Source organism: Sceloporus occidentalis, unplaced genomic scaffold (genome assembly GCF_023333645.1).
Source record: "Sceloporus occidentalis isolate IW3139 unplaced genomic scaffold, rSceOcc1.0.p SCAF_261, whole genome shotgun sequence".
Classification (NCBI taxonomy): Eukaryota; Metazoa; Chordata; class Lepidosauria; order Squamata; family Phrynosomatidae; genus Sceloporus; species Sceloporus occidentalis.
This window is the reverse complement of record NW_028317241.1, coordinates 609,889-636,694: the sequence shown is the minus strand read 5'-3', so window position 1 is coordinate 636,694 and position 26,806 is coordinate 609,889. Positions and strand designations below refer to the sequence as shown.

General features: G+C 39.1%; 1 protein-coding gene across 1 annotated transcript in view; it reads right to left on the bottom strand.

Moving 5' to 3' along the window:
* Positions 1-976: 976 nt before the first annotated feature.
* LOC149275866 (G patch domain-containing protein 2-like) overlaps positions 977-26,806 on the bottom strand; it is a 68,485-nt gene continuing 42,655 nt past the window's right edge. The window contains exons 7-10 of the mRNA XM_089504221.1: positions 23,089-23,128; positions 20,592-20,656; positions 8,395-8,483; positions 977-1,146 (exon numbers count right to left, since the gene is read on the bottom strand). Of these exons, the coding sequence (XP_089360347.1) occupies positions 977-1,146; positions 8,395-8,483; positions 20,592-20,656; positions 23,089-23,128 (364 nt within the window). The remainder of the gene's footprint in view (positions 1,147-8,394; positions 8,484-20,591; positions 20,657-23,088; positions 23,129-26,806) is intronic.

The following is a 26,806-nucleotide window of genomic DNA, read 5'->3' as shown; positions in this document are numbered from 1 at the left end:
CACCGCTTCAGGAGCTGAAATACTGTTAAATTAACATTTTGGCAATATCACTTTTCCCAAAAAATGTATAATGCTTGCAAATATAAGCAAATCAATAAGACAATTGCGCTACCAACGAAGTCATTAAAGCGAATGTGTCGCATAGAGTGTAGGAGAGGCGCGTAAATTCATAACATGGCAAGAAAGTGTATGGAAACCCCAAAAAAACTAGGAATCACTTTCCTGTGAACGCCATCAACCCTGCCATGCAAACGCATAATTTTCTGAGGCAACCGTCTATAAACATTTTATGTCGTATATATATATATATATATATATATATATATATATATATATATATATATATATATATATATACACACATATCACACACGTATAATTAGTAATTCTGCTAGTGCAAAAGTACGCTTACACACAAAGGGTCTCTAATTAGGATCTTAATTCGGAACATTTTAGTACTAAACTTTATGTCCTTTTTTAAATAGGTAGATCAAGATGAACAGTAGGGCTTCATGTCTAAATCATGTAGGTTTTTTTTCTGCTGTCCAAACGTCTTTAGACCATAATATAAAAAAAACAAAACCTAAAAGTAGTTTGTTCTTCTAGATTGTCTGACCAGTAGACTTTGCTTTTGGTCACTGACCAGGGATAGATTGTTAGAAATGATTTTTTAAATGGTCTTAAAGTAATAACATATCTGAAATCTCAACCTTTCATCGGTCAACTCTGACCCTGTAATGCGAAGGAATGTATCAGTTTCTGTGCGGAGTTCACGTGGGGCTCTATATTGGTTTACGTTCGCACAGTCGCATCTGTAGACCATTTTGAGAACATGGATATTTCTTGGAGGTGAAGAGCTGGTGTTGATATTTTAAGTTGTTTGGCTTCTGTTGTGTAAGCAGGAAAAAAAAAAAAAAAAAAAAACCTTTAGAAATAATATTTACTGACAATATAAACTTTCCAGGAGGTTTTTACATCAGCTAAAGCCGAGCCCCAGTCCCTTTGGCCTTTGAAGAGCTCGTATAGGCTCAGATATCCCTTTGCCTTCAGGTCCGAGTCCTGTGCCAGGGGTCCAGCCCATGTTCTGAAGCATACGATTTCCAATATTACTGTCTGGGATTGGCTGGGCATTCTCCCCAATGAACCCTAAAAAACAAACCAAAATGTATTTAATGCAACCTTACACACACAATATCTATATCTACCTATATTATATATATATATATATATATATATATATATATATATATATATATATATATATCGATAGATATATATTCTTCCTTTAATTACATTTGAATAATTGAGGCTTGCACACTGTAAAGTAATCGCTGGGAAGAGAGATTTAAGTTAAGGCGCATAACAAACTGAAATATCCCTGTAAGTTATGGTGGCAACACACTCTAAAGAGCTCAGTATAAAACATGATAAATGTGTTTTCCCCACCGTTTAAGATGGTGTTTATGACAGCATTAAAGGCTAGTTTACATGAAAATGAGAGATCATTCATTTCTGTGCAACAGCTGTCAGGACAGGTAGAGTCTATTTAAACCGTGCACTTGCATTCCGAGCGATACTCGTGATTTTACAAGGATTGCCACGAATGAATTCAATTCCATCTGTAACCTAAAATCAGATCAGAGGTCTAAAGCAGCCGGAGGGTACACATCTGTTTAATCATTTTTGAAGACAACAGCTTGCAAATATGCTGATTTCAAATGTTGCTTAATGCTTAAGAAAGACGGCCCTTGTAGCTTGTGGCTCTTAATATTAAAACAGACGTATTCTGAAGGATACAGGAAAGCGTTTGTCTAGTTTCAGCATTGGAAAAATGTACTTATGGGGTGATTATATTTTTTTTTTTCTAAAAAAATAAATAAATAAGCATTACACAAAAGGCCCACATTCATCGCAGTAGATTACATAACTTAGACACCTTTTTAGATCTACTAAAGGCGGCTTTGGAAAACCCAGCCTATTATAAATAGGGGGCATTTTCCTAAAGTAATATGTATGTTTGGTATATTCTATAATATTACATCTCTAACGTCTATAGTTATAAATGAGGTTAGGACTGAGGGACCAAACCAGATCAAGATTTATTGAATCAGGTTCAGATTTCTCTGAATACAAACCCATAAATTGTAACCTAGACCTCGTTTAAAGGGGTTTATTGCATCTAGCTGGGGGAATCTCAAACTACATCTCAAAAGCCAACTAACATACCAGGGGTTTGCAGATGGCAACTAGGCAGTCTTGGGATGGGGGACATTTAATGGTCTTTGAAGACTACTGATTTGGGAAATTCCCAGTCTCCATCATTTACTAGAAGTAAACTTTCAACGGGCCGGTCATGGACCATCTAATCCGATACACTCTGAATAACAAACAGGGAATTTGCATGCATTGTATTTCAAGTTTAGAAATTTAAATATGGTCTAAATATTCTTAAAGGCACACTTGTAAAAACACACACATTTTTTAAAGATGTTAGATAAGACTTTTGCCTCATTGTCCCCCCTCAAACTACATCAGTCTGCAAGCTCTACAATATTACAAATTATCTGTACTATATTACAAATATGAAAGCCAAGGAATCAAATTATTGTAAATCTGAAGATGTCACATTTGGCTCAATCAGTGCAGTGTTTAAAGATGAGAATACACAAAAAATATTGAGACAATTCAAATGGGAAAAAAACAATATATAGAAACTAAGTCTAAATTGCTTAGTGACTATTGTGCTCATTGTTCCAACCCTTTTGATTCCAAAATCCCAACCAAACCCCCCAATGTATAAGTTGGGTACCAGAATTTTTAAGAGCCAGGGGATTCACCCACAGAGATCAATAGAAGACAGCAAACTTTTTTCTATGGCTACCTGGCTCCTGGGGCTTATTCAGCACTTGGATATCCAAATGTTTGATGCAACTGTATTTTTCCTTATACTGTACATTAAGTACAATGGACTCACTGTACGTGTTTCACAAGTGCAGCCCTTACCACGTTACTCAATTTTTTTTTTTAAAAGCCCTCCATTACCTTGCATCTGATCTTCCAAGGAGTATCGAGGAAGGTAATTTGCTGGCATAATTGGCTCAAGAGATGAAAATCTTGTATCAGTCTCTCTTAGCTGCTAATCTATCCAGCTGACTCCAAGCCTAATTGGCAGCTTGTTAGAAATTTGGCTCCTAAAGAGGTTCTATTGATGTTGGATAAACAGCCAATGGAAGTGCGGTAATACATGCTGTTTGTCTTTTACACATGTGCTTTAATTCCCTTTTTGAGAGAAAAAAATAAAAAAAACCTCCCTTACTTTTGCAGTATTAGTTGGCACCTTTTTCTAGTTGGCTTTTAGTTTTATTGGACCCCATTCAACAAGGCAAATTGAATAATGCTCTTCTCCAGACAAGTAATGCACTGAATGCCCATTTAAGAATGCCAGGGGGTAAATGGAATCTATAGTCCCACCAAAATCATGGGGCTTAATTACCTTTACATGCAAATATGATTTATCCAGCTTTTCATAGGGGGGGGGGGGAGAATTCAATTATTTCTAAAACAGACCTCATACTGCCTGTAAACTGATCCCATAAGCTTATGTAAGATTAATTTATTATTATTATTTAGCTATTTGATTTTATTCTGCCCAATCCTTTCACCTGTGTGTTAATGACAGTTACACAATGAACTATATTTTTTTGCAGTCAACTTTCCCATTGTTTGTCCCATCTAGGAGTATGGACTCCATTGCCTTACTACACTAAAAACTATAAACTAAGTCTGCTTCTTTCATTTCTAAATAATATGATCTGATCCAACTAAGCTCGAGATCCATTTTGGTCTGGCCACACTGGCAGCTCAATAATGACATCAATCCTTCTCTTCCCAAAGAGGTGCTGGGTAGGGGAGAGCACCTCCTGTGTTTGGGCTTCAGCAATAAACTAATACTTTGGCCACTACATGCACTTTAATGAATAATAGCTGAGAGAGCCCTTTAAATTAACACCCCCTTTGCAAATGCACAGAGGGACTCTATTTGCATGCCCCCATAATCTTGGCTTGCCCCAGCACTGACTGGCACAAGAGAAGGTGCACTGCAACTACTCCTTAAAGTTGAAGAATGCATGTTAAAATGTTTGCATAATACTTTAATAAGTTGTATGGGACACACAATTATCTGGCTGACTGGGTGTCTGTCCTTCTAAAAGCTTTCTATAGTAGATGAACATTTTTCCTCTGGGCGGGCCAGTCAAGTTCTTCACTCATCCAACCATGTATTTATGGACCTTGATTTGTGCACTGGGCACAGTCATGCTGGATTGGAACAGGGCCTTCCACAAAGTTGGAAGCATTGCATTGTCCAAAATGTCTTTATATCCTGAAGCATTACGATTGCCCTTCACTGGATGTAAGGGGGCCAAAACCCGATTCAAATAATAGGTATGCCCAAATACTTGTGTCCATATAGTGGTGCACAAAGCAAGGTTCATAAAGACGTGGTAGGATGAGTTTGGTGTGGAAGAACTTGACCGGCTGCACAGAGTCCTGACCTCAACCCCATCGAACACCTTTGGGATGAATTGGAAAGCCGGCTGCAAGCTGGGCCTTCTCACCCAACATCACTGCCTGACCTTACAGACAAATGCTCTACTGGATGAACGTCTCTATGAGGTTTTCTGCCCACAAGGATAGCACGGGCTCATAGGAACCGGTTTCTAAACTGCAAATATCTTCTATATTAGAAATTACATAAGCGTTCTGGACCTCAGAGGTCCTTTCTGCAGGTGGAGGAGACATCTGAGGTGCTGAAAGCTTATGTACATTTACATGTTTTGCTAGCCCAATAAAAGCTATCTAACTTGAACCAAATACTCCATTGCTGCTTAGACTTATAGAGCCATAAGCAATTTTTATTATCAAGGTTAGGTGCAGAAACTAAACGTCAAAAAGCCACGCGCTTCCTGTCCGTGTCACCCGCGAATGTACTTTTCACAACTCAAAAACGGTGTACAAAATCTTTCTGGAATGTGACTTTGAATCACGTCTGATACCATAAATATAGAAATCAATAGCAAACTCTATCAATATTTATTTTACTGCTTAATACAAAAATACAAAGGTGAAAACAAGACCGCGTGCGCTGGGTGTTCTTGTCACAATTAATAAAAGTTTATCCAATAACATACGCGAGTATTAGAAATCTATATGTGGCATTATAAATATATAAGGTGGGAATGGGAAGTGTGAATCTGTGTGAAGAATTTAGACACCGCATTTCATACGTACATATTGCGCGATTTTTGTTATGTTTTTTTTTTTATTTGTTTTTTATATTTTTCTGGCTACTGTCAACTTTTTTTTGCTGCACTTCTGAAGATATAAATTTGGCCCGATTACATGTATTGATGAAGAAAACACTATGCTTTCCTGAAACCTGCAAAAAGTATTGTGGGCGTTGTTCCTTGAAGCCACTCCATGCAGCATTTACATGCACTCCTTTTGCTTTTATGATAATGCCCCTTATATTCTAAATGTTAATTATATAGTAATAATCAAACAAAATTTAGGAGGCAAAAAATTTGAAGTTATGCTTATCACTTGATCAATAAAAAAAGGTTAATATATTTAGTTTAGATGCTTCTGAATTTTTAATATCCATCTTTAATGTATAAAAACCTTGATTACAAACCACTCAATAAAATTACAGGATATTAAAAGATGGTGGCCCAGTGAAGAGGTTTCCAATTACAATGTAAATATAGTACATATATACAGCATTTTATTTTGGGGGGAAAAATAACTTTGTTCCTGAGGGAAAAAACAAACCATCTTCAAACTATTGGCCAAACTTGGATAGAAAAAAAAAATAAATAAAAAATTTTGGAAAATGTCAAATATTGTGCAGTTATTAATTCTATCGCTTTAAAAGCGGCATGTCTTGGAAAACACTACGGTTTACTGTTTTAATCCGGTTGGTATAAAAATGGAAATCTGTTGCTTGTTATTACTATGAGGCTGAAATATACTTTTTGTACATTTTCAACAACTCAAGTATTCGAGTATTAGTTCTTAGAGACTGATGAAGGGTATGCCGATTGCGTCGTGATTTGGCTACTTACATGGGGAATCATTTGAAGATGCTCTTTGAGGATCATCTGTGGATACGCGCACCTGCAAGGCCACATTTGAATGTCTTCATCCCATCTGGAATGGGGGAACTGTTGGTAAACCACTTTCTGGAGCCCTGCCTTGGCCTTGGAGCACACCTACATTACTGCTTGAAGATAGACATACTCTAGTAATGTTTTTCCAAACTGCCTTTACCTAGAGTTGTGACCAATATCCCACTGAATTAAGGAGGGCTCAGCCTAAAGCCATGAAGTCTACTTTGCTGGATTATTTTCTGGAAAGTCTTCCAGGATCCACACCCCATATTACCGTATTTCCCCATGTATAAGACGCACTTTTTTTTTTATTTATTTTTTTTTTAGAACAATTTGGGGTCTAAAAATTGGGTGCGTTTTATACAGTGGTAGTAGATTTTTTTTTACTAGAAAGGGCACCTGCTGCTTACCTGTTTTGCTCAGCAGCGTCTCTTGATCCATCGCGGCGACATAGGAACCCAGTGGAGTCACGTTAATGCACATTGCATCACATGACTCCGCTCAGTTCCTGCTCGAGCAACGCAAAGGGAAATAGCGGCCCCCCACAGAAGTCTGCAAGCGGCACCAGAAGATCTGCAGTTCAGGTATGGTGGGGGAGTAAATGAATGAATGTGTGTGTGTTAGCATGTGTAGGGGGCACAGGGAGCTGAAAGTGATGTGCATGTACTGGCTGTCTGAGCATGATAGCCTGAGTGCTAACAATTGCTAGGTGCTAACATCAATCACACTCATATCATGCCAAGGCAGCCAGTACAATAACTTTATATAGAATGGGCGTGAAGAAAAATAAGTCTTCTCTCTGATTGGAAGGAGTTGGGTGTCCGAAAGGCCCTTTCTCGGATGTAGAATGAAGTGGATCAGCCTCTGGGGCAGGAACATGGGTGGGAAACCACTGACTGCGCATAGAGCAGGGAACGGTATAAATTAACATCGTCAAATGTGCTGAAATTAAATACCAGACACTAAAAAACTCAGGCTCTAAGTGCTATAAAAGTCACATAAATGTGTTAAAAACTTTACAGCCACTTAGCGCAGTTACTGTCTCTGTTTGCGAGCTGTAAATGCAACGCTTTCCTGTAATCCTAATTATATTCCCTGCCTCAGAAAGACGTTACATTTCACTTACACCTTGACCCTTTCGGGCATTTCATTCATCATGGTTGTTTTGTAAAAATGACTCAGTATCTACGTGTCAGTGTAATTAAAATTGGCCCTTTGCAGTGGAGTTTGTGCGAGGTGCTATATCGTGGAGCTGTCAGAACGGGTCTTGTGCGTTTTTTTAACACCCAGATGGGCGATTTATGGTGGGATTTAATATCGTACACGCTGCGTTTGTTACAAGTGGTTAACACTCTTCCTTTCATGCCAGGAGAGGCTTTAATCTTAGGTCCGCACTGGCAAACTCAATAGTGTTGCGGATGCTGAAGTCCAGCAAGTGGAACAGCAACTTTAACATATCTTCCTGATATAGTATAGCACACCGGGAACTGCTATTAATTTACTCTCCTCGCTACATTCCCCGGTCAATTATCTTCGGCATTCTAGCACTCATCTAATCAGAAGTTGGCTTTCATATAAGCGATGAGAGCAGTCCCTTCTGGACTTCTAAATTTTGCTATTGTCATTAAAAGCCAAGCGTGCCAACATTTACTAGACTTGCAAGTTTTCGTGCCGAAGTTTACCGTTTTGTCCAACATCAGATGAAAGAAACGAAAAACGAATGTGCTAATATGAAAATTCTAATTCGTGTGTTCATCGCTGCAGCCGCCATTTTAACTACACTAAGAGGACGAGAATCTCGCCGTTTTGCTTCAACTACTTCTACGGGTTCATTTCTTGTTTTTTTTGTCACGGTGAATGGGATTTCTGAAAACGTTGGACGAATATAATCCGATCCGAAGATGGACAAATTTTGTCGAATACAAAGAACTAACAAGTCTAACATTTACTGATCAGATTCTGTAACGGGAAGCTTGATACTAATACTTTTCTTCATGGAGTTCCTTGAGAAACATTAGGTTAGAACACTGCTGAGAGCCCAAGTAAAATATCACTATTGATCGGATTTGGATGTTAATATCTTAAACATTTAGAATGTTTCAAGGTGGCTACATCTACCCTAAGAAACCCTAGAACCAAAAGAGAACCAGCGCTAAGTAGCTACAAGCGATCCTGGGATTCCCAGCGTAAATATCCATAATGTCGAGCTTTGTTGGGTCTTCCTTACCAGCTGCTGTAGGCCCTGGAAGTGGAGCAGCCTTCCTTCTTCGTTTGATGTCCCCCATGAACAAAGATCCTAAGTGGACGCTTGTTTGCCTGCAAGTAATCAACAAAGAAAACTGTTAAGGAAAAAAAAAAGTCAGGCAAATTAATGCCCTAAATAATCTGAGCTTAAACTAAAACTTTCCAAACCAAGATAAAGCCGCATAATACGGCCACCAATCATGTTTATATCAAAACATAATTATGTTTGTTGACAAGCGTTCAGCATATAAACACACCATCATAAATTGTTACTAGAATGAATAATATAAAACCAATGCTTTTTAATTTCCAGACCTGGCAATCTTCCTACCTCAACGTAAAAATAAAAAATTAAAACATGCGCTCGGGTCTATGACAGATGAACGGCCAGGATTAATTAACTAAAGGCGATCACAATATTGTTTGTGGGTTATCAATTGGTTACTAATGTCTTATTGTCAGATCCGGGTTTATTACAGGAACGTCGCTATCCATTTATTTAAAAGTAATATGCGAAAAGGGATATTATTCTCGGTGGCAAGCGATATAATATACAATCTTGGCTAATAGCTTGAAGCACCTTGTTGCATCAACCTCATTTTTCTGCTTGCTCTTGAAAACGGTTTGCTGGATTTTGGTACAACGAGATGTTTTTCGGAGGGGTCGAAAATAAATAGGCGCTTATTTTACATTTTCAAAAGCAGATTGTGTATTTATTAGACTATAACATGTTTAATGCACAGCTTCCTATATTATTTACGCTATAAAACCTCTTTTAACGATCATAAGCTCTTCATGTCCAAGCTTTTTTGGAGGAACGAAACATACATTCTGAGAAAAACAGTCATTAGGGTGGATAGTATGTTACAAGTAGATTTTAAGTCTATTGTGACAACCTCAAACCGTGTGTCAGTGTGATTTCCTCTTTACGAGCAACAAAATAGGACATTTCCATAAATAAAATAAAAGAGCTTTGTAGCATAACTAAATACTCTGTTTTTTGTATGCCAATCGCTTTATAAAGGAACCATGTAAACTTATTGACCATTAGATCTGTAGCGAAAGGTGGCAAAACTAGCCTATCAACTAATTTCCTGCCTGCTATTTCCCATTGTCTATCGCGGCAGAAGCAATCAGGTGCCAGGGATGGGGAGGAACCAACAGAAGAACATTACCGAACTAATCCTACATATCCTTCGAACAAATAATTGATAGGCTTTCATGTTTTACACACAATGTCTGTTTCTTATTGAGGAGGGCCAATCCCCTCATTTGGACCCCAACTCCCTGTGCCCCTCTTTCCCCGATTGATGCCCCTTTTCTAGAAGGTCATGTTTGCTGGACATGAGTATATCATTGTCCTACAAGCCTAAACGTAACAGTACTGTATATAAAAAATAGCAGCAGAAAATTAGTTTATGACTTGCATACGAAGCTATCAACAAGTAAAATTGTCGCAGTACAGCTCCCCCTATAGCTGTGCCTCTAACCACTATACGTTTGTTTAGCGTCTATAACTGTGGGGTTAGCAACGCACAAGGGCTTCTGTAGCGATTAAAAGGAGCTGGGATAACATCAGACAGCATTAAATGGGTTCGCACGGGCAGTGAAAAGGAAACTGGGCGAGGAGTGGGCATAGCCGCTGCCCTGCCCCAGAAAGAGGAGGGCGACTGAGACCCAGGGAAGCAATAATTCACCCGGAGACTACGGGTTATACCCAGAGTTCAAACACATGTCTACATCTATATTTTCCCTCTTTATTCTACATTAACCATTCATATCATCCAACACTTATCTACAAGAGCTGCACATGAAGACTGTATTGCCTTTTCTCTTTATTTTTGGTGCCTGTTTTGGCTACATAAAAATTAATGAAAAATAGGCATGTGAGCAAAAAAAGTTAGGGGGAAAAATAAAAAATAAATTATATATATATATATATATATATATATATATATATATATATATATATATATATATACACACATACACACATACAGATTGATCTCACAGACTTCTACAAATAAGTGCTTGCTTTGCTTCTGTAATTATCTTTATAATTGATTATCTGCTCGACCGCATTGAGATATCAGGATTATTGATCAGCGACATTACGGCACACAGGTTGGACCGAAACACCCTGCTCTTTAACCCCTTCGAGACAAAGGCTGATTTTACTTTTTGTACCCTTTGTGACAATGGCCTTTTTAACATTTCTGCGCTGCTCGTGTTTAGCTGTAATTTTCTTCTTTCCCGTTTACTGAACCCACACACATTAGATATTGTTTTTTTTCAGGACAAGAAGGGCTTTCTTTAGATGACATTGTTTTGATTGTATCATATTATTTACTATTAAAAAAATTATAAAATATGGTGAAAAATTTAGAAAAAAATGACTGTTTCTAACTTTTAGTTGAAAAATCTTTTACTCATCTATAAAAGGTAATGAAAAAACCTGCTAAATAGATTCTACTATTTGTCCTGAGTTTAGAAATACCCAATGTTTTTATGTTTTTTTGCTTTTTTCTACCCATTATGGGGCAATAAGTACAGGTAGCGTTTTGCTATTTCAAAGCCATTTTTTCCAAATCTGGTAATTCTTCCCCCCATGTGCCATTTCGGGTATCTTTGAACCCGGCCAATGCAATTTACCCCATCAAGTCATATATTTTTGAAAACTAGACAGCCCAGGGTATTCCAAATGCTAGTATTTTAACTCTTTCCATGCACCATATCTACCACCAGTCTTTGTCAAACTTTGTGGTAGTCATTTTTTTGCATTTGGTTTTCCACACACATTTGAATTCAGGTATGAATTAAAATGTTCTCGTATATGTCACTATCACAAAACACCCCAATATGTGTTCAGCAACATCTCCTGAGTACAGCGATACCTCACATGAATGATTTTGCCTGGCTGTTTTGGGGCACAAGGGCCACATTTGGGGCATGCGCTTTTTTCAATGTTGAACTTTGGCATTTGGGATCCACTGCCCATGCCCTATTTGGTACATCTTTGAGCCAGGCCATTTCAGTGTGCCCAACAAAACCATATATTTTTCAAAACTAGACACCACAGGGTATTTTAAATGCTGGTATTTTAACTCTTTGCATGCACATATTTTACCACCAGCATTTTTTCAAAGTTTGCAGTAATATTTTTGTGTGTGTATTTTTCCCACACACACCTACTTTATGTATGAATTTACAGCTCCTGGTATATGCCGCTGTCACACGACACCCCATAATGTGTTCAGCAACATCTCCTGAGTACAGTGATACCCCACATGCATGGGTGTGTCATTTTTTGGGGGAACTAAAAGGCCACATTTGGTACGTGTGCATTTTTCTAATTGGAAATTAGATGTGTGGCCATCCTTCCCCCTGTGTTAATTGGGACGTTGTTGAACCTGGCCCATTCAATTTACCCCATCAAATCATACATTTTTTAAAAGTAGACACCCCACGGGCATTTAATATGCCAGTATTTTAACTCTTTCCATGCGAGAATTGTTTTAAGCTAATATGCTAATTTTAGGACTTGCTCACAAAAATATATTTTTTATATATATATATATTTTTTTTTTATTTTTTTTTAAAAAAAATTTAACATTTTTTTTCAACTTGGAGGTTCCCCTGATAGTGACATCAGTGGGAAATGATTTTTACATTTTACTGTTTTTTTACTATTTTTTTCTAATTATTATTAATTTTATTTTATTTTTTAATTTATTTTTACTAATCACACTGTGATTAGAAAGCTGGGCTCCATTGACTTGCATGGTGAATGCAGTACCTGTATTCAACCTGCAAGTGGAGCCAAAGTTCTCTAGATGGTCTGGACTATCTAGCGAACTTTTAAAATTTGTGGTTCCTGTTACAGGACGGCGGCCATCTTCCTTGATGGCGAAGATTGCCGGCAGCTGCGGCTGTGACCGCTCTCCGGAGCGGTCACAGCCCATCAAAAGGTTAGTGTTTGGTGTCGCTGGATGCCTCCTGATCGAGGCATTCCAGCGACACCATTTAAGTTTAGGAGGCGATCGTCGATCGCCTCCTAAACGCTTTTAAAACGGGCGTCCGCCGCCATACAAAGTATGGCGGATGTTGACGCCCCGTGGAGGGGCCAGAGATGGCCCCTTCGTGCCGATCGCGGCGTTGCTGAATGCCTCCAGGTCGAGGCATTCAGCAACGCTTTTTGGGTGCAGAAAGCGATAGTAGATCGCTTTCTGCACCCGTTTAAAGACGTGCCGGTCCTGGCACGTCAATTGTCGTAAAGCACATGCTTTTCCGTGCCGTGCCAGGACCGGCAATTGTCATTAAGGGGTTAAAGGCACAAACAATAGAGCTCTAAGCTATAGCATTAGGTAAAGACTACTTTGTTATTGTTGTCACCCCTCATGTAGAACATAGTAGTTGCTTTTTAATTTAAAATCAATGTATGTCTGAAAGGCAGGCTTGTTCCTTCATAATAAATGAATCGTTTGTCTTTGCAGAGCTCAACACTTTGATCAAGAGCCAAGGTGAGAAAGTGTTTGCTCCCTCGGCTTCCATACACAGATAAAAAATATTGTCTGAATTTGATAATTAAACTGAGGCCGTGTGATAAAGCACAGAGGAATGATCGCATGGTCATAACGAGACCTAAAACGAAAGATGAAATCCACTAAATGGGAAAGGTGTTAGTTCGAGACCAACGGTAATAAGATTTTTTTTTTTAAACATAATTATTTTTGGAATAATAAATATCAAAATCTGAAACTCTGTTCACAAAAATGCTACTATGATAAAAATAATTACTGCCAGACGTACGCCATTCTATTTTAAGAGAAGTAAAAACCATGTACATTTAAAAACAGAAATGAAACACTTAATTGTTCCGGTTTATTTTGAGTTTTTAAAACTGAAAATAGATTGAACAGTTAAGCAAATAAAAAGGACACTGATTAAAAAATATAAAGTGAACTTTAGGAAGGGTTGTACCTATACGATATAGCTTTACCCTTTCTTGGCACACAGAATTATCTGTTGGGTGGTTCAGAATGGTTGGGACACTACGGAACAGGTTTTAAAACAACTTTTTTATGCTTGAAAAATGTTTTATAGTTTTATTTTCTAAATAAAAGTTTTTTGTTTTTTTTTTTAAGTTATAGTAACAAAACTACCAAAGTTAAATAGTGAAAATCCACCTCCTGAAAATAAATAAAAACACTAAAACTTTTCACTGTAATAATTTTGCATTGTGTACAAATTAAAGATCACGATTTCTTGTTCTTTTCTTCTACGTAAGATGATATCTTAGCTGAACCTGGCAGCGTGTGAAGTATATGGAGAACTGATTATATGGGGGGGGGAGCACCTTGTCTCGCAAGCTGGCTTTGAACGTGATGGCGACAAGGTCTGGAGTAAAACCACGTCAAACGGAATCATTATTTTCAAGGGAAGATAACAGGAACTTGTCGCCTGATTTTATATATTCAGAAAGAGAGAATTTTGAGAGGATTAAGCCTACTTAAAACTGCCCTGTGGACAAGAAGTGTTCCTGAGCAGACCCAGACAAGCTCAGGAAACAAACAGATGTGACTATGGTCCCTGGCGTTTGGCAAGAACACTCATTGTCAATAAGAAAAATATGAGCACAGACAGGGCATCAGCTGCACAACAGCAGAGCAGGCCTGCAAGTGTCAACATATCAGCCACGTCCTGGCAGCGGGAGGTAAAAGGGTTACACAAGCCACCGTCATGTGAACTTATACGGGGAAGCCAAGAATTGGGCCGTTAATTATGGCTTGAAGTATTACTGAATACTCCATTAGCTTGGACTTCTCTAGTGTGGGCTTATAACAGCAATCAAATGGTTTGCATTAAAATAGAATAGTGTTTTGGGGGTTTTTTTTGTAAGGTGATCTTTTCTTTCCAGGTCAAACAAGGATTACTGTAAATGTTCTCATTTGGTGTTCAAGAATGTAATATAACCATAGGTGCAGCAGATCCAAAAGTGGGACAACCTTATAAATAAGGCTCTGCCAGGTGGCATCATCGTTAGTTCAGAAGGCAGCTAGAATTATAGGTCCTATATTCCCAACCTGTTGGCGCATTTGGACATTTTTCAAGCCTTAAGAACCATAAGGACAACATGGAAGGTCCTAATCTACACATCACAGTACGCCTCTGCATGCTTCAGGCTGCCTGGTCATTGTCTGGAGGACCTCTGAAAGTCATTGCCCTGGTCATGTGTAACTCTGCAAGACCTGGTGAAATACTCTCTTGGATGTTAACTACGGGTCGGTTTTGACTTTTGTAGCAAGCACAAATCACGCACATATGAGGTGATTTTAAAAATCAGGGAAATGAAATTATTTAATTATATATTAGTTACATATAATTATTGAAGTAAAAGTCCTAAAAAACTAAAAGATTTCTATTTATAGATCCATAAAAAAAGCTAAGTGCTCCCTAAATTTGCAATGGTAGTGCGTGTGTGTATGTATGTATGTATGTATGTATAATAAAATAGCTTCTAATGCTGTAAATTACTAGCATTATATGGTTATATTCTTTTCACATGGTCTTTTAACATATGAGGAAGAATTACTGCTCCCGTGGTGTACACATAACATGAGGTTCTATGATTTTTAAACCCATTACATACATTTTCGGAAAAAAAAACATTTAATGCCTGTAGGAAACTTTTCCCCCAAGTTGAAGTTCTCTGAAAGGGTCTGCTTTACATTCTGCTTCCTATCGCCTCCTAAATTTAAAAAAAAAAACCTGGTTCATCATATTAAAGGCAGATATTTACAGGTATCCCAATCCGCTTTGAGCTACAGCGTAACGAGTTTGGTGACGTGTGCGTTCATGTACAGGTGTACGTGTCCAGCGGCTATCCTCAATACAAAAGACTCCGTGTTCTTTGTCCTGCCTCTCGGGCTATTTATCATGCTTTTTACAATTCATTCCCTCCAGAGATTCCAGAACTAGAATTGTGAATCAAAACATTCCAAAAACTTGGCATTGCTCACCTACTGTCCTTAGAAAGGATAATGCATTGTTTTCTTTTCCCCTCTAATTAGTTATTTAAACATATGTTCAGCATTTAACTCTAAATGTTTGCTTTTTCCCTAAGCTCGGAGACAGCTGTCCAAAACCTGAATGCCAGAAAACATTAAAATATCAACATCTGTTGAATTATGTTAATTTAGTAGAATATAATTGAGCGCGAGTTGGAATCGATCAAATACAAAATTTCCAATTTAAACACAGCCAAATCTAAACGGATGTATTGGTGTACCGAAGGTACAAAGCTGCAATTTATTTATTCAATTTAAGAGCATATTTACCCATTTTCAGGTTTTTAAAAGACAGCAGATATGACGAACTGCAAAGGGTTAAAGAGTTGTACTGTTACAGGTCTATCTACTCTGCTGAATGGAACACATAACTAAATGACCCAATAGAAAAATAGGTCCTGTTTAACACCCAAATTCACAATTCTTCACATAAAAAAGTTGCCTCATTCACGCTTTGTAAGAAGAAGCTTGGAAGGCGCCACTGATAGGTTGTTGCCGTAGACAACCGACAAACTGTTTTTATGTGGTTAAGCCTCTGCTACCCAGATCTGCTGGAGTTTATTTGCTTTACTTTGCTCTTTGTGACTTTGTTTGAACATTTCTTTAGTGTTTGTGTTTAGCTGTAATTCTCTTCTCTCATTCAGTGTACCCTCACAATTTTTTGTACATTTTTTTTCAGGACAAGAGCTTTCTTTAGTTATGATTTTGGTCAGATCATCTACTGTATGGACTGTACTGTACCGTCAACTGTATCTTTTCTATTTTGCGCATCAATTGTCACGAGAGGGTTAACATACAAGAGAGCTCAACCTATAAAGGGAAGCTCTCACCTTTGTTTCCCCCGATATACATCTTATTTTCATGTTGGCGCTATTTTTGCTACAATACGAGGCTTGATACCTCATTTGAAGAAGGCATCATGTGCCTCCAAGCAACTTCCAGGTCGAGAGAGCTTCACAAACAGAGGATCACGGCTAGGTAAGTAATCAAGTAAAACATCGAAACAGACTTTTCTGCAAACAAAAAATATTACATATTCCTTACAAGAACACGACAATAACTGAAGGTCCTGAAAGTATGGTGGGAGCGCCCCTTTAAATTCTTCTGATCCAGCACATATGGTCTTTAACTTTTTTAGTGAAGTTATACATTTCACCTTTATTCTCACTGAAAGCGGTCGATGAACGCGCCGTGTCTCTAATAGTGCATCAATTCCACCAGCAGTCTAATGTTCAATTCCCGTATTCCAGTGTATTAACAGCTGCTCAAAAATGTAGTAATTAATGGTTTAATTTATTTTTGGCAAACCAGCAACATTGACAAATAGTTATGTACCCCCTCCAAATTAGGACTCTTTCCCAAACGACAGATGACAGAGGGAGCGAAAAGCAACCGGGATCCTTGCAAACCTTTGTCTTTCAAGACAAGAATAATTAACAGTTCGAGACACAAAGTAACATGCTTTGTGCCCCATTATCACTGTTCAGTCTTACAGAGGTGTTTTCATGCCCTGTCAGATTACTCATTTTATATATTCAAGATCTACGACCCTTTCTGCCAATGGATACCTGCAGAGTTTCAAGCATTTATTATACAAAAAGGAACCGGGTCCGTTAAGCGTCACAAACCTGAGATTTCAATGAGTGAAAGAAGGTTCAAGATCTTATGTAGGGAATTAGAATCTTTTATTATTTATTATTATTATTATTTCTGTAAATTAACATGGTGTGACTATATACCAGAAATCACTTCAACTATAATAATTTAATCTTAATATTTATCATTTAGGTACATCAGCAGTTAAAGGAGGAAAAAAAACTTTTAAAGAGACAGGTTTAGGGCTGCAACTAACGACTATTTTAATAATCGATTAGTTGGCCGATTATTTTTTCGATTAATCGATTAATCGGATAAAAAAATTTAATTTTTTTTTTATTTAAAATAATGTAATAAAAAAACGTACAATTTACACTTTCATCTCTTTATTGCAATGGCCTCTCTCTATTCACCTTCTTATTTTACTGACATAATAATAAAAGCTACAAGAACCCAAACACAGTGTTTCTCAAACTAGGTCTTAATACAAAGTTATTAGTAAATATTAATTCATATGTTAACTTTTTCGTATTTAATAAAAACTATGAGAAAAAAGCCTTGTTTAAATTTTTTTTATTTACCAAACTGCCCCCGGTTATGCACATCTGACCCCCAGCTTGCCACTCTGCCCCCATATATGCCTTATACCTCTTATATGCCAGTGATATGCAACTGAGCCCCCTGATATACCTTTTACCCCCAGATATGTTTTATACCCCCCTGATATGCCTTATACCCCCTATATGCCCTGAAATTCATAATACCCCCCATACACCACTATAACTCACCCATACACCACTCTGCCTCCTCCCCCCTCCCATACACCACTCTGCCTCCTCCCCCCTCCCATACTCCACTCTGCCTCCTCCCCCTCCCATACACCACTCTGCCTCCTCCCCCCTCCCATACTCCACTCTGCCTCCTCCCCCTCCCATACATCACTCTGCCTCCTCCCCCTCCCATATACCACTTTGCCCCCTCCCATACTCCACTCTGCCTCCTCCCCCTCCCATACATCACTTTGCCTCCTCCCCCCTCCCATACTCCACTCTGCCTCCTGTCAGCCACGGAGGTTCACAAGACACCAGGGAGCCGGGTAGAGAGGCAGAGTGCCGAATGGTAGGGGGAGGAGCCAGAGTGGTGTATGGGAGGGTGGCTCCCATACACCCCTCTGACTCCTCCCCCCTCCCATACACCACTCTGCCTCTCTACCCGGCTCCGTTACTGACAGGAACTTTCACTGCAGCTTCATAGAAGCCTCAGCGTAAGTGAAGGTGAGTAACGGAGGCTGTCTGTGCACATCGCGCAGACCCCCACCGGCTGACAGAGAGGATCATCCTCTCTGTCAGCCGGTGGGGGTCTGCATCGCACAGACAGCCTCCGTTACTGCCCTTCACTTACGCTGAGGCTTCTATGAAGTCAGTAACGGAGCCGGGTAGGGAGGCAGAGTGATGTATGGTAGGGGGGGGAGTCAGAGGGGTGTATGGGAGGGGGAGAGAGAGACGGAAGTGAGAGACCGGCCGACAGTGAGGGGAATCCAGGTCCCCTGCAGCGTTGCGGGGGATCTGGATTCTAGTGTTATAATCCGATCTCCGTTTGAGGTCGGATTATAATTGTTATAATCGATAAAAATCGTTGACAACGATTTTCATTATCGATTATTATCGATTTTATCGATTAGTTGTTTCAGCCCTAGACAGGTTAATATTTTTTTTTTATGGGACACTAATGTAATTTCTAAGTAAAAATAAAACACAGTATCCAGAAAACACAGAGCTCAGTTATCTCAGGGACCCCTCTGCATTTTCCATGACCCCCCGCAACCCTAAAGACTCATAACATTCATGGTGTTCACCCCACGATCTAAGCTTCCTAATGAATGACGTCTGCCGGATAAAGGGTTAAACCATCTTTATCTGTTTTGCCTATATATTGTGCCAGTTTAATCCTTCAGACTTAAGATGGATAAACCAGTTTTTCCAGTTAGGGACTGGTGACTGTTTCGGTGGGCATTCCCTAAGGTTTGCAAATGGTATTCGCTGGGTACGTGTGGAATTCTTGCTTTGTGTGCCGTTTAGTGGATAGAGCCTAATCATTTAATGTACAAAATTCAATGGATTCATATAGTGTTATCAAAGAAAAAAGGGTTTAATAGATAAAATAATATTGATAATGATTAATAATAAATCAAGCAAACCTCTCTCTACATAGTGGAAGCAAAGGACCCTTTGGGAAAATATTCATTAAAAAAAATAGCATATTTATGCGTTCTATTTAATAATCGTCCCCTTTTCGCTGAAGTTTGTGTGAATAGTGAAGATGATACAAAAACGTGGTAGCTCTGGAAAGCACACACTTGAAGAAAGTCATCAGAGCCGGGACAGATAAATTTGCACCTTGATGAGCTTGTTGTAAAGTCTTCAAACAAGATGCCAGATGAATGTCAAAACTTCCTCAACATATTTTCTAATAAGATTATGAACAAAATATGATCGATAAAGCATTCAACATCTCACCTTGAGAGAGGTCACATCCTATTTCGGCTGTAAGGCTGCAGAGAAGCAACGGATGCAGCCGCTGGGAACAATCTAAATTCAGTCCCAAAAACTCGAGCCTCTTAAAGCTCCAGTGAAAAAAATATATTTTTCCCCTTGAGTATAACCTCCAGTGCAGCGGACAGCGGCAGAACCAGCGGCGGAGCCCCCGGCGGACAGCGGCAGAACCAGCGGCACCGCTGCGGACAGTAATGTCGGTCGGCATTAACAGAAACCTGGTTTCATCTCATTTTGCGCCAATAAACTAACTTTATCTGCAGACCTGGAGGCCGCCGTTGCCGTCAGTCATGTGATATTTTGGGTGACTTTCCCGGCTCAAACACCACACTGAGCTGACGCTTTATGGCAATGCTAATGAAGTCTATGGAGTGTCTGACTGAGTGATTAAGGGCCATTGATGAGCCATTCTACTGTTTACCACACAGAGCATGATAAGGGTGTTTGTCCAGATAGAAAAGATTAAGCTACAACACATACAAGCTGCTGCCTGGAAACTAGAACCGGTTTCTTTTTAAAACAGCAAAATAGTCTCAAAAACTAGCAATAATTTTTTTTTTTTTTTTTAAAAAGGCCCCCTTTAAATTTTACATACCCAGTCAACAGCTGCAAGTAGACTAAAACACAGTGTTTAGGGAATTTACCCCTAATGGTTCCCATTGTAAGTTGACGCATCATGTCCGCTCATCAAACGCATGCGATAACAGAAAACTGCCGTATAAAGTTGCGTATTTAAACAAAACCAATGAAAGTAGGAACAAAATAAACCAAGGGCGACATTACTGATATCAAGTCCTTCAGTGTAATGCTTTATAACAAGGACGCTGTACTTTACTGACAGAGTGGTGGGTAAGTGGCACAGCTTCCCAGCTGCAGAGTTTAACACAGTACAGGAATTTAAATATACATGTTTCTGTGCGTGGCAAGATCCAGATGATGTTATATTATTATATGCATAACCTTACCGACTTGCCGTTTTCACAGAGCAGTTCTTTTTGTGGCCTCTGTCTGAGCGGGTGTCCCTTAAAAGCTAAACGGGAAAAACAAATTAAACATTAAAAAGAAAACTGAAAATTATAAGTGACACATTCAGATCCAGTTATACATATAAGATATAATATAAATCATATATACTATAAGTTATACATATAATCAGATATACTATAATCAGAGAAAAAAATACCCCCAAAAATGTATATTTAACAGGATGGGATTGGACGAGGCGACAAACGATTACAAAGGATCAGAACGTTCCAATTTAATGTGAGAACAATAAACAAGTCGGCTGGAGGAAAACCTTCATTGATGGAAATATCCTGCTTTTTCGAAACAAAAGACGCTATTTATTTATCTGATCTTAATATCAAGAGACAAAGCGGCTAAGGATTCCGTGTCACGCAGCGCTCTGTCATATAGTCAATCTTCCCAAAGTAAGACTGACATTCAAGTTCAAGGGCATCAGTTTGATGTGTCCAGTATTGAACAAGATGGGCGAGATACCGCTAAACGGATACTTTCAATGCCAAATCCACGGTACCTTTGCGGAGACACAGATAACACGCGCGCGAAGCACAATATCAGAGTCTCCGCGTTCTAGAACTGCCTGGATAACTCGGAATATCGCAGCGTTGGAAATCTAGCCGCGGGAGGGGTTTTTTGTAGGTCTGGTCCGCCATCCTGTTGCACTGGAAATATATATTTTTGATCCAAATCTGTGTCTGAATATAACCAGGACCTGTTCTTCTTAAAGGAACAGTGATTGTGGTACGGACAGGCTGATATAAAGCAGAATGGTATAGTTTGCGCGTTCTGGAACTCTTAAGAAGCTGTTGCTTAAGGAGAACTTTCCACAGGGAGGGTCCCTGGGCCGGGAGACCCCGTCTCCTCCATGTCAGCCCCCCGTTCTCAGGTTCTGGGGTCTGGGAGGGTCCATTAGCAACGCACTATTGTTTATTGGGATTCCTTGAGCTAATTTGTGTCTTGGATTCACATTGGCGGGTATTGCTGGGTGGGCATCCTTTGTACCGTCTAAAGTCCTCACTTTGTTTAGGTTATATTGTACAGTTATTTTATTGCCAAAAAACCCACAAAAAAACATTAAGAAAAAAAAAATAAAGTGTTTCCATGAATATGGTTTCTTGCTGCGAGACGTGCTCGGCGGCTGTCCTGTTCCCAGCTGCAGCACCGCAGCTCAACTAGCGGATAATAGGTTAAAAAATGTGCATTATCCGATTACAGCAAATCTTGGGGTAAGGATGGTATGACGCAGGCAATGTCTAAACCCAGAAATATTGAGAAAACATGTAATTTGCGATGTAATTGGCTGGAACACATTCTCTCCCATGCTGAATTATTGTATGTATTCTTATTTCCAAAGGCGCACTAAATGTAATATAATTAAAAAAAAAACACGTAATCAGCTTCATAATATCAGATTCCTTGCTCTGTTTAAAAATGTATATTTTCCCCAAAGACGCACCCTATGAACACACAATACTAGTTTGATTAACCGGCAAAAAAAATGCAAACGTTTTCTGTACATTGACAAAAAAAACCAACACGTTATCATGGGGACAGTCAGAGACAGGAGGTAAAACATAACTCTTAATTCTGCATTTGATCTATACATCGCGCAGACAGCGTATGGCGGATTTAAAGAGCTCCCTCAGGTCCAGCGAAGAGAGATATATTTGCACATGGCCGTCAGGTACTGTAAACCGGGCTAAAAAGGATGAAACATACAGTGTCCTGGAGGGGCTTAGCTCTATGAAGTTCACACTTTGTACAACTCACATGGCTTCCACATTTCCGGAGACTTTACATCTCTATATCACTCATTTGTGCATCCAGACTGCATTTCCTCGCTAAAATGTCATCTTTACAGCCACATCTAATAATGTAATGATTTATGTGAATACAGTGCACTCCACTGGCCATGGATATAACAGTCACGTTGTTAAACAATTACTTATAATTCTATATAAAATATACGCTGATGCCCACACAGGGCTGGATAAATCCCAGCAGCTACGCAAGCATGGCTCCTTAAATGTTAGCACCATCATGTAGTGATCTGTTTGGACGCACGCGATCCCCAGTCCTCAACCTAACCGCCTAATAATAAACACACGCAGCTTGACCTGCCGGCATTCGGCTCGTGCCGTTTAGTCAACGTGTGTGCCATGCATACGCTCACGTAGAACTTTTCCACTCTACACTTCATGCGCTTTTGGCAGCCATCAGTTTGGTTGACGGGGCTTTTAGTTTGGGTAGCAATTTTCACGCCTTCTCGTCCGGATTACACGCGTGTAATTGTCAAGATCTTAAAGCACATTCAAAATACACAGGCGGCCTGCATTCGTTCCGCCGGGACTGGCCGGCCCATGCCAACTAAGTCATTGCATTCCCTCCTCTATAGCCGCTGCTAAATAAATAAATAGTAGAGAAGTGCATCCATCTTACCGGGCTGTGGTCCTTTCTTGCCCCCGGGTTAAACCAGTGACTGAAAAGGAAACAGAATCGGGGTATTAAGCACAATGCAGTCATATGATCCATCAGAACGTGATTATTAGTCTTTAATGGTTTACTAAGCATAGGTTGCTGGCAGCCAGTGCGTATTTATTATTCAGCCGACATGCGCACGGTAATGGTTAGCGTGATGCCAGACACCCGCAACATGTCACACGGTCCATGACCAGCGGTTATTTACATGGGCTTGGTTAAAGGTGCTGTTCCACTTAAATGGACAGCAAAGAATCCATTTCAAGTGGATTTAATGTGCATTCGTCAGCCTGTTTCACAAATAAATATTATAATAATAATAAATATTACTCACCTTTTGGAGGAGCTCTGGACCTGTTTTCACACAGGGGGTAGAAAGTCATATTTGGATATTTGGGGGGCATTCTGCACAATCCCTCCATGCATTCGCAAGGAGAAACCAAATGATAATTTACAGGGACCACAACGCTACCATATGCATTAAAGTGCACAATAGCGGGAAGGTCCCTTTAAGAGAAAACCAAAAGTTTACCTGGGCTTTCATATTATGCCAATAAACATTAGACAAAATTGTCTTTTAATCACATAAAATCAAGACAGACTACACAGAAGCATTTTCAGTTTCCATGGCAGCAGCAAATCAGTGCATGTTTTTGTGTCACATGACAATTAAGCATTCCCCCAAGAATACGAATGAGGCAATTTATTTTCTCTCTTTCTGGGAAGAATTGGGGTTCTTGGTAGCCCTAGGAATGATGCATGCATTTAGAGAGTTAAATACACGAGAGTGGAACAGCACCTTTAAGATGTACGATTGCAGGATCAAGTCTCTTATGAAGGAATGCTGCTAGAATTCAAGCTACATTACTTGTGACCAATATATAGCTGATTTACCGAAAAATATCAGCACAGGCGCCATTACAAATCCACGAGCCCACGTGAGACCAACAAAAGTCCAGACCTGAACACGGCTTTAAGCTAGTAAAAGATTAAAACACTTGTCCTCGCTCGGCCATATATATTGGATTTGCAATCATGTAAAAAGCACGGTCTCCATGAGAAACATGTATTGGATTTGTAATAAACGGGAAAACACTCTGCCTCGGGACGCCGGATTTGTTTTGCTTCACCATGTAAGACAACAGACTTTATGTATTTTTTAAGGGTACAAACAACAGCATATTAGAGCCCATGGATCTATACAGTTTATCGCTTAAGCGACTGACACAAGAATTGTTAGAAAAAGCTTGGGGAAAATTTACAATTATGAACCAAGGAAACGGTGCCCGACCATGAAGAGGATTTATTTAATTAATCCCAATTACGGAGCACAGGCGTCTCGTATCTAGTACTTTGTAAAAAAAGTTAGGTATTTCACATATTAAGATGGCGGCACCCTATGTTTACAATAATAATAGTAGTAAAAGTAAAAATAAAATAGTAAAAATAAAATGATTTTTATTTACTAACACTATTACGAATAATAAGTATTAATAAAGTATGGTTATATTTACATTACAGAAATTTATAGCAAAATAAAAACACACTTTTGCCAATACCGGCATCTTTAAAAAATGAATGTCGATAACACGTAAGGTATATCAGTTAACATTCTGCATCCAGCTACAATAAGGAGCTAGAGATATTGATACTTAAAAAAATATATATATATATTTTTTTTTTATTATTTTTTTTTCACAATTTTATACACTTAGAAATGTATTGGCTCATCATTTGATAAATACGCCCCCAAATTCTTCCTCTTCCGTTGGCAGTTTTCATTGCTAAAGTTGGCTCCCTATCTATAACAATATTGTCAAACTGTCCAGAAAGAGACTTCTGTGCAGCTTGTGACATGCTCTCGTGTACATTGGGTTATACCACAATCTACCGTCACTCCTGGCTTATTTATTAATAATCTTTAACAGCATTTCCTCTGCAACCCGTTAAATCATCACTTATGGCATAAACGAGAAGATAAAGAGAAAAATAAAAATCTGTCTGCCTGCTGATCCTCCCAAAGCGGTATAGAATTTCCCACGTGAATCCCATAGGAGTAAAATACATATTAAAAGCCACAATATAAAAAAAAAAAAAAAATAACTCCAAAACACAAAAATTAGACATTTAAAGGACAAACATGATAAAGAACGAGAGCGAACGCATGTCAGCCGACTGGATATATATCATGGATTCTGAATTACAAATATGCCAAAATATGTTAGTATATTGTGTAAATGTATTATGCACAAAAGGTGTTGGGGGGGGGGCTCTCGATTGCTTCCAAAAAAGCCAATTTTTGTGTTTTCTCCTTAGTTCCTTCCTGTAGTCACCAAAAAAAGGCTCTTTGTTAAAGCTGTAAGTTCACGTGAATTGAAGCCGGCCATTAATCTCAGACGGAGGGCCCTAGTCAAATGCTTTGTGAAAGCCCAGGTTTGACATCCACATTATTTCACCAGTCAACCGTATCTTATTCCAACGCTCGGCATAATTAATTGCTGCTGCATTTAACCACTGAACTGGCTATATTTGTAGTGAATGTAAAGTGCTCTGACCTTTTGCATAAAATTTCAAAGTCTCAAAGGACAGATCACAGTATAATGTTAAAAAGACACACGTATATACAGTATATACTCAGACACTTATTTTAAAGCTTATACATTTTTTTTTCCGAACCCACATCTATTAAGCTCGACGGAAGCACTTTCCAATGAATGTGTGCGAGACGGGATACTCATTCTAGGAAGTAAGAAGCCCTAAAAACATGAACTGCTTCACTGCAGTGTCTTTTGTTGAGGTTGAACCCTTTAATCAGGCCAACATAGAAAAAGATGTGGCAATATGCAAGCTTTTAAGACCATAGAGGTCTCTTTTTCAGATGGAATGCAGTATGAGACCACAGAAACCCTAGCCTGACCGTATATTTTTCTACGTTATACCAATAAACGTAGAAAAGGGCCACTGGAACACAGGAGTGATGGGAGCGATAAAGGGCCACTGGAACACAGGAGTGATGGGAGTGATAAAGGGCCACTGGAACACAGGAGTGATGGGAGTGATAAAGGGCCATTGGAACACAGGAGTGATGGGAGCGATAAAGAGCCACTGGAACACAGGAGTGATGGGAGTGATAAAGGGCCACTGGAACACAGGAGTGATGGGAGCGATAAAGGGCCACTGGAACACAGGAGTGATGGGAGTGATAAAGGGCCATTGGAACACAGGAGTGATGGGAGCGATAAAGGGCCACTGGAACACAGGAGTGATGGGAGTGATAAAGGGCCACTGGAACACAGGAGTGATGGGAGTGATAGAGCCTCTGTACGCCTATGAAGAGATTCCTTTACAAATTAGCTGTTTCCAGCTACAATAGTCATTCACAGCATTAACCCCGTCTGCACTGGATTTCTAATCCATTTCTTATTATTTTAATGGACAAAGTTTGCTAAGAAGAAGAAAGTGCTCTGAGGCCTTGAAAGTTTAGGCGACTCTACATTTTAATCTAAGAATCGTGGTCTACTGAAAAACATGACTAACAAAAAAGAAAATTGGAACTTATATATACTTGGGAGTGTGTTATAACGCAGAGTACAAATACATTACACAAGATGAAATTTGTGATGTGTAAATGTGACGGTACTTGTGGACAAAGCACTTTAACCATCTTTAAAATCTTGAT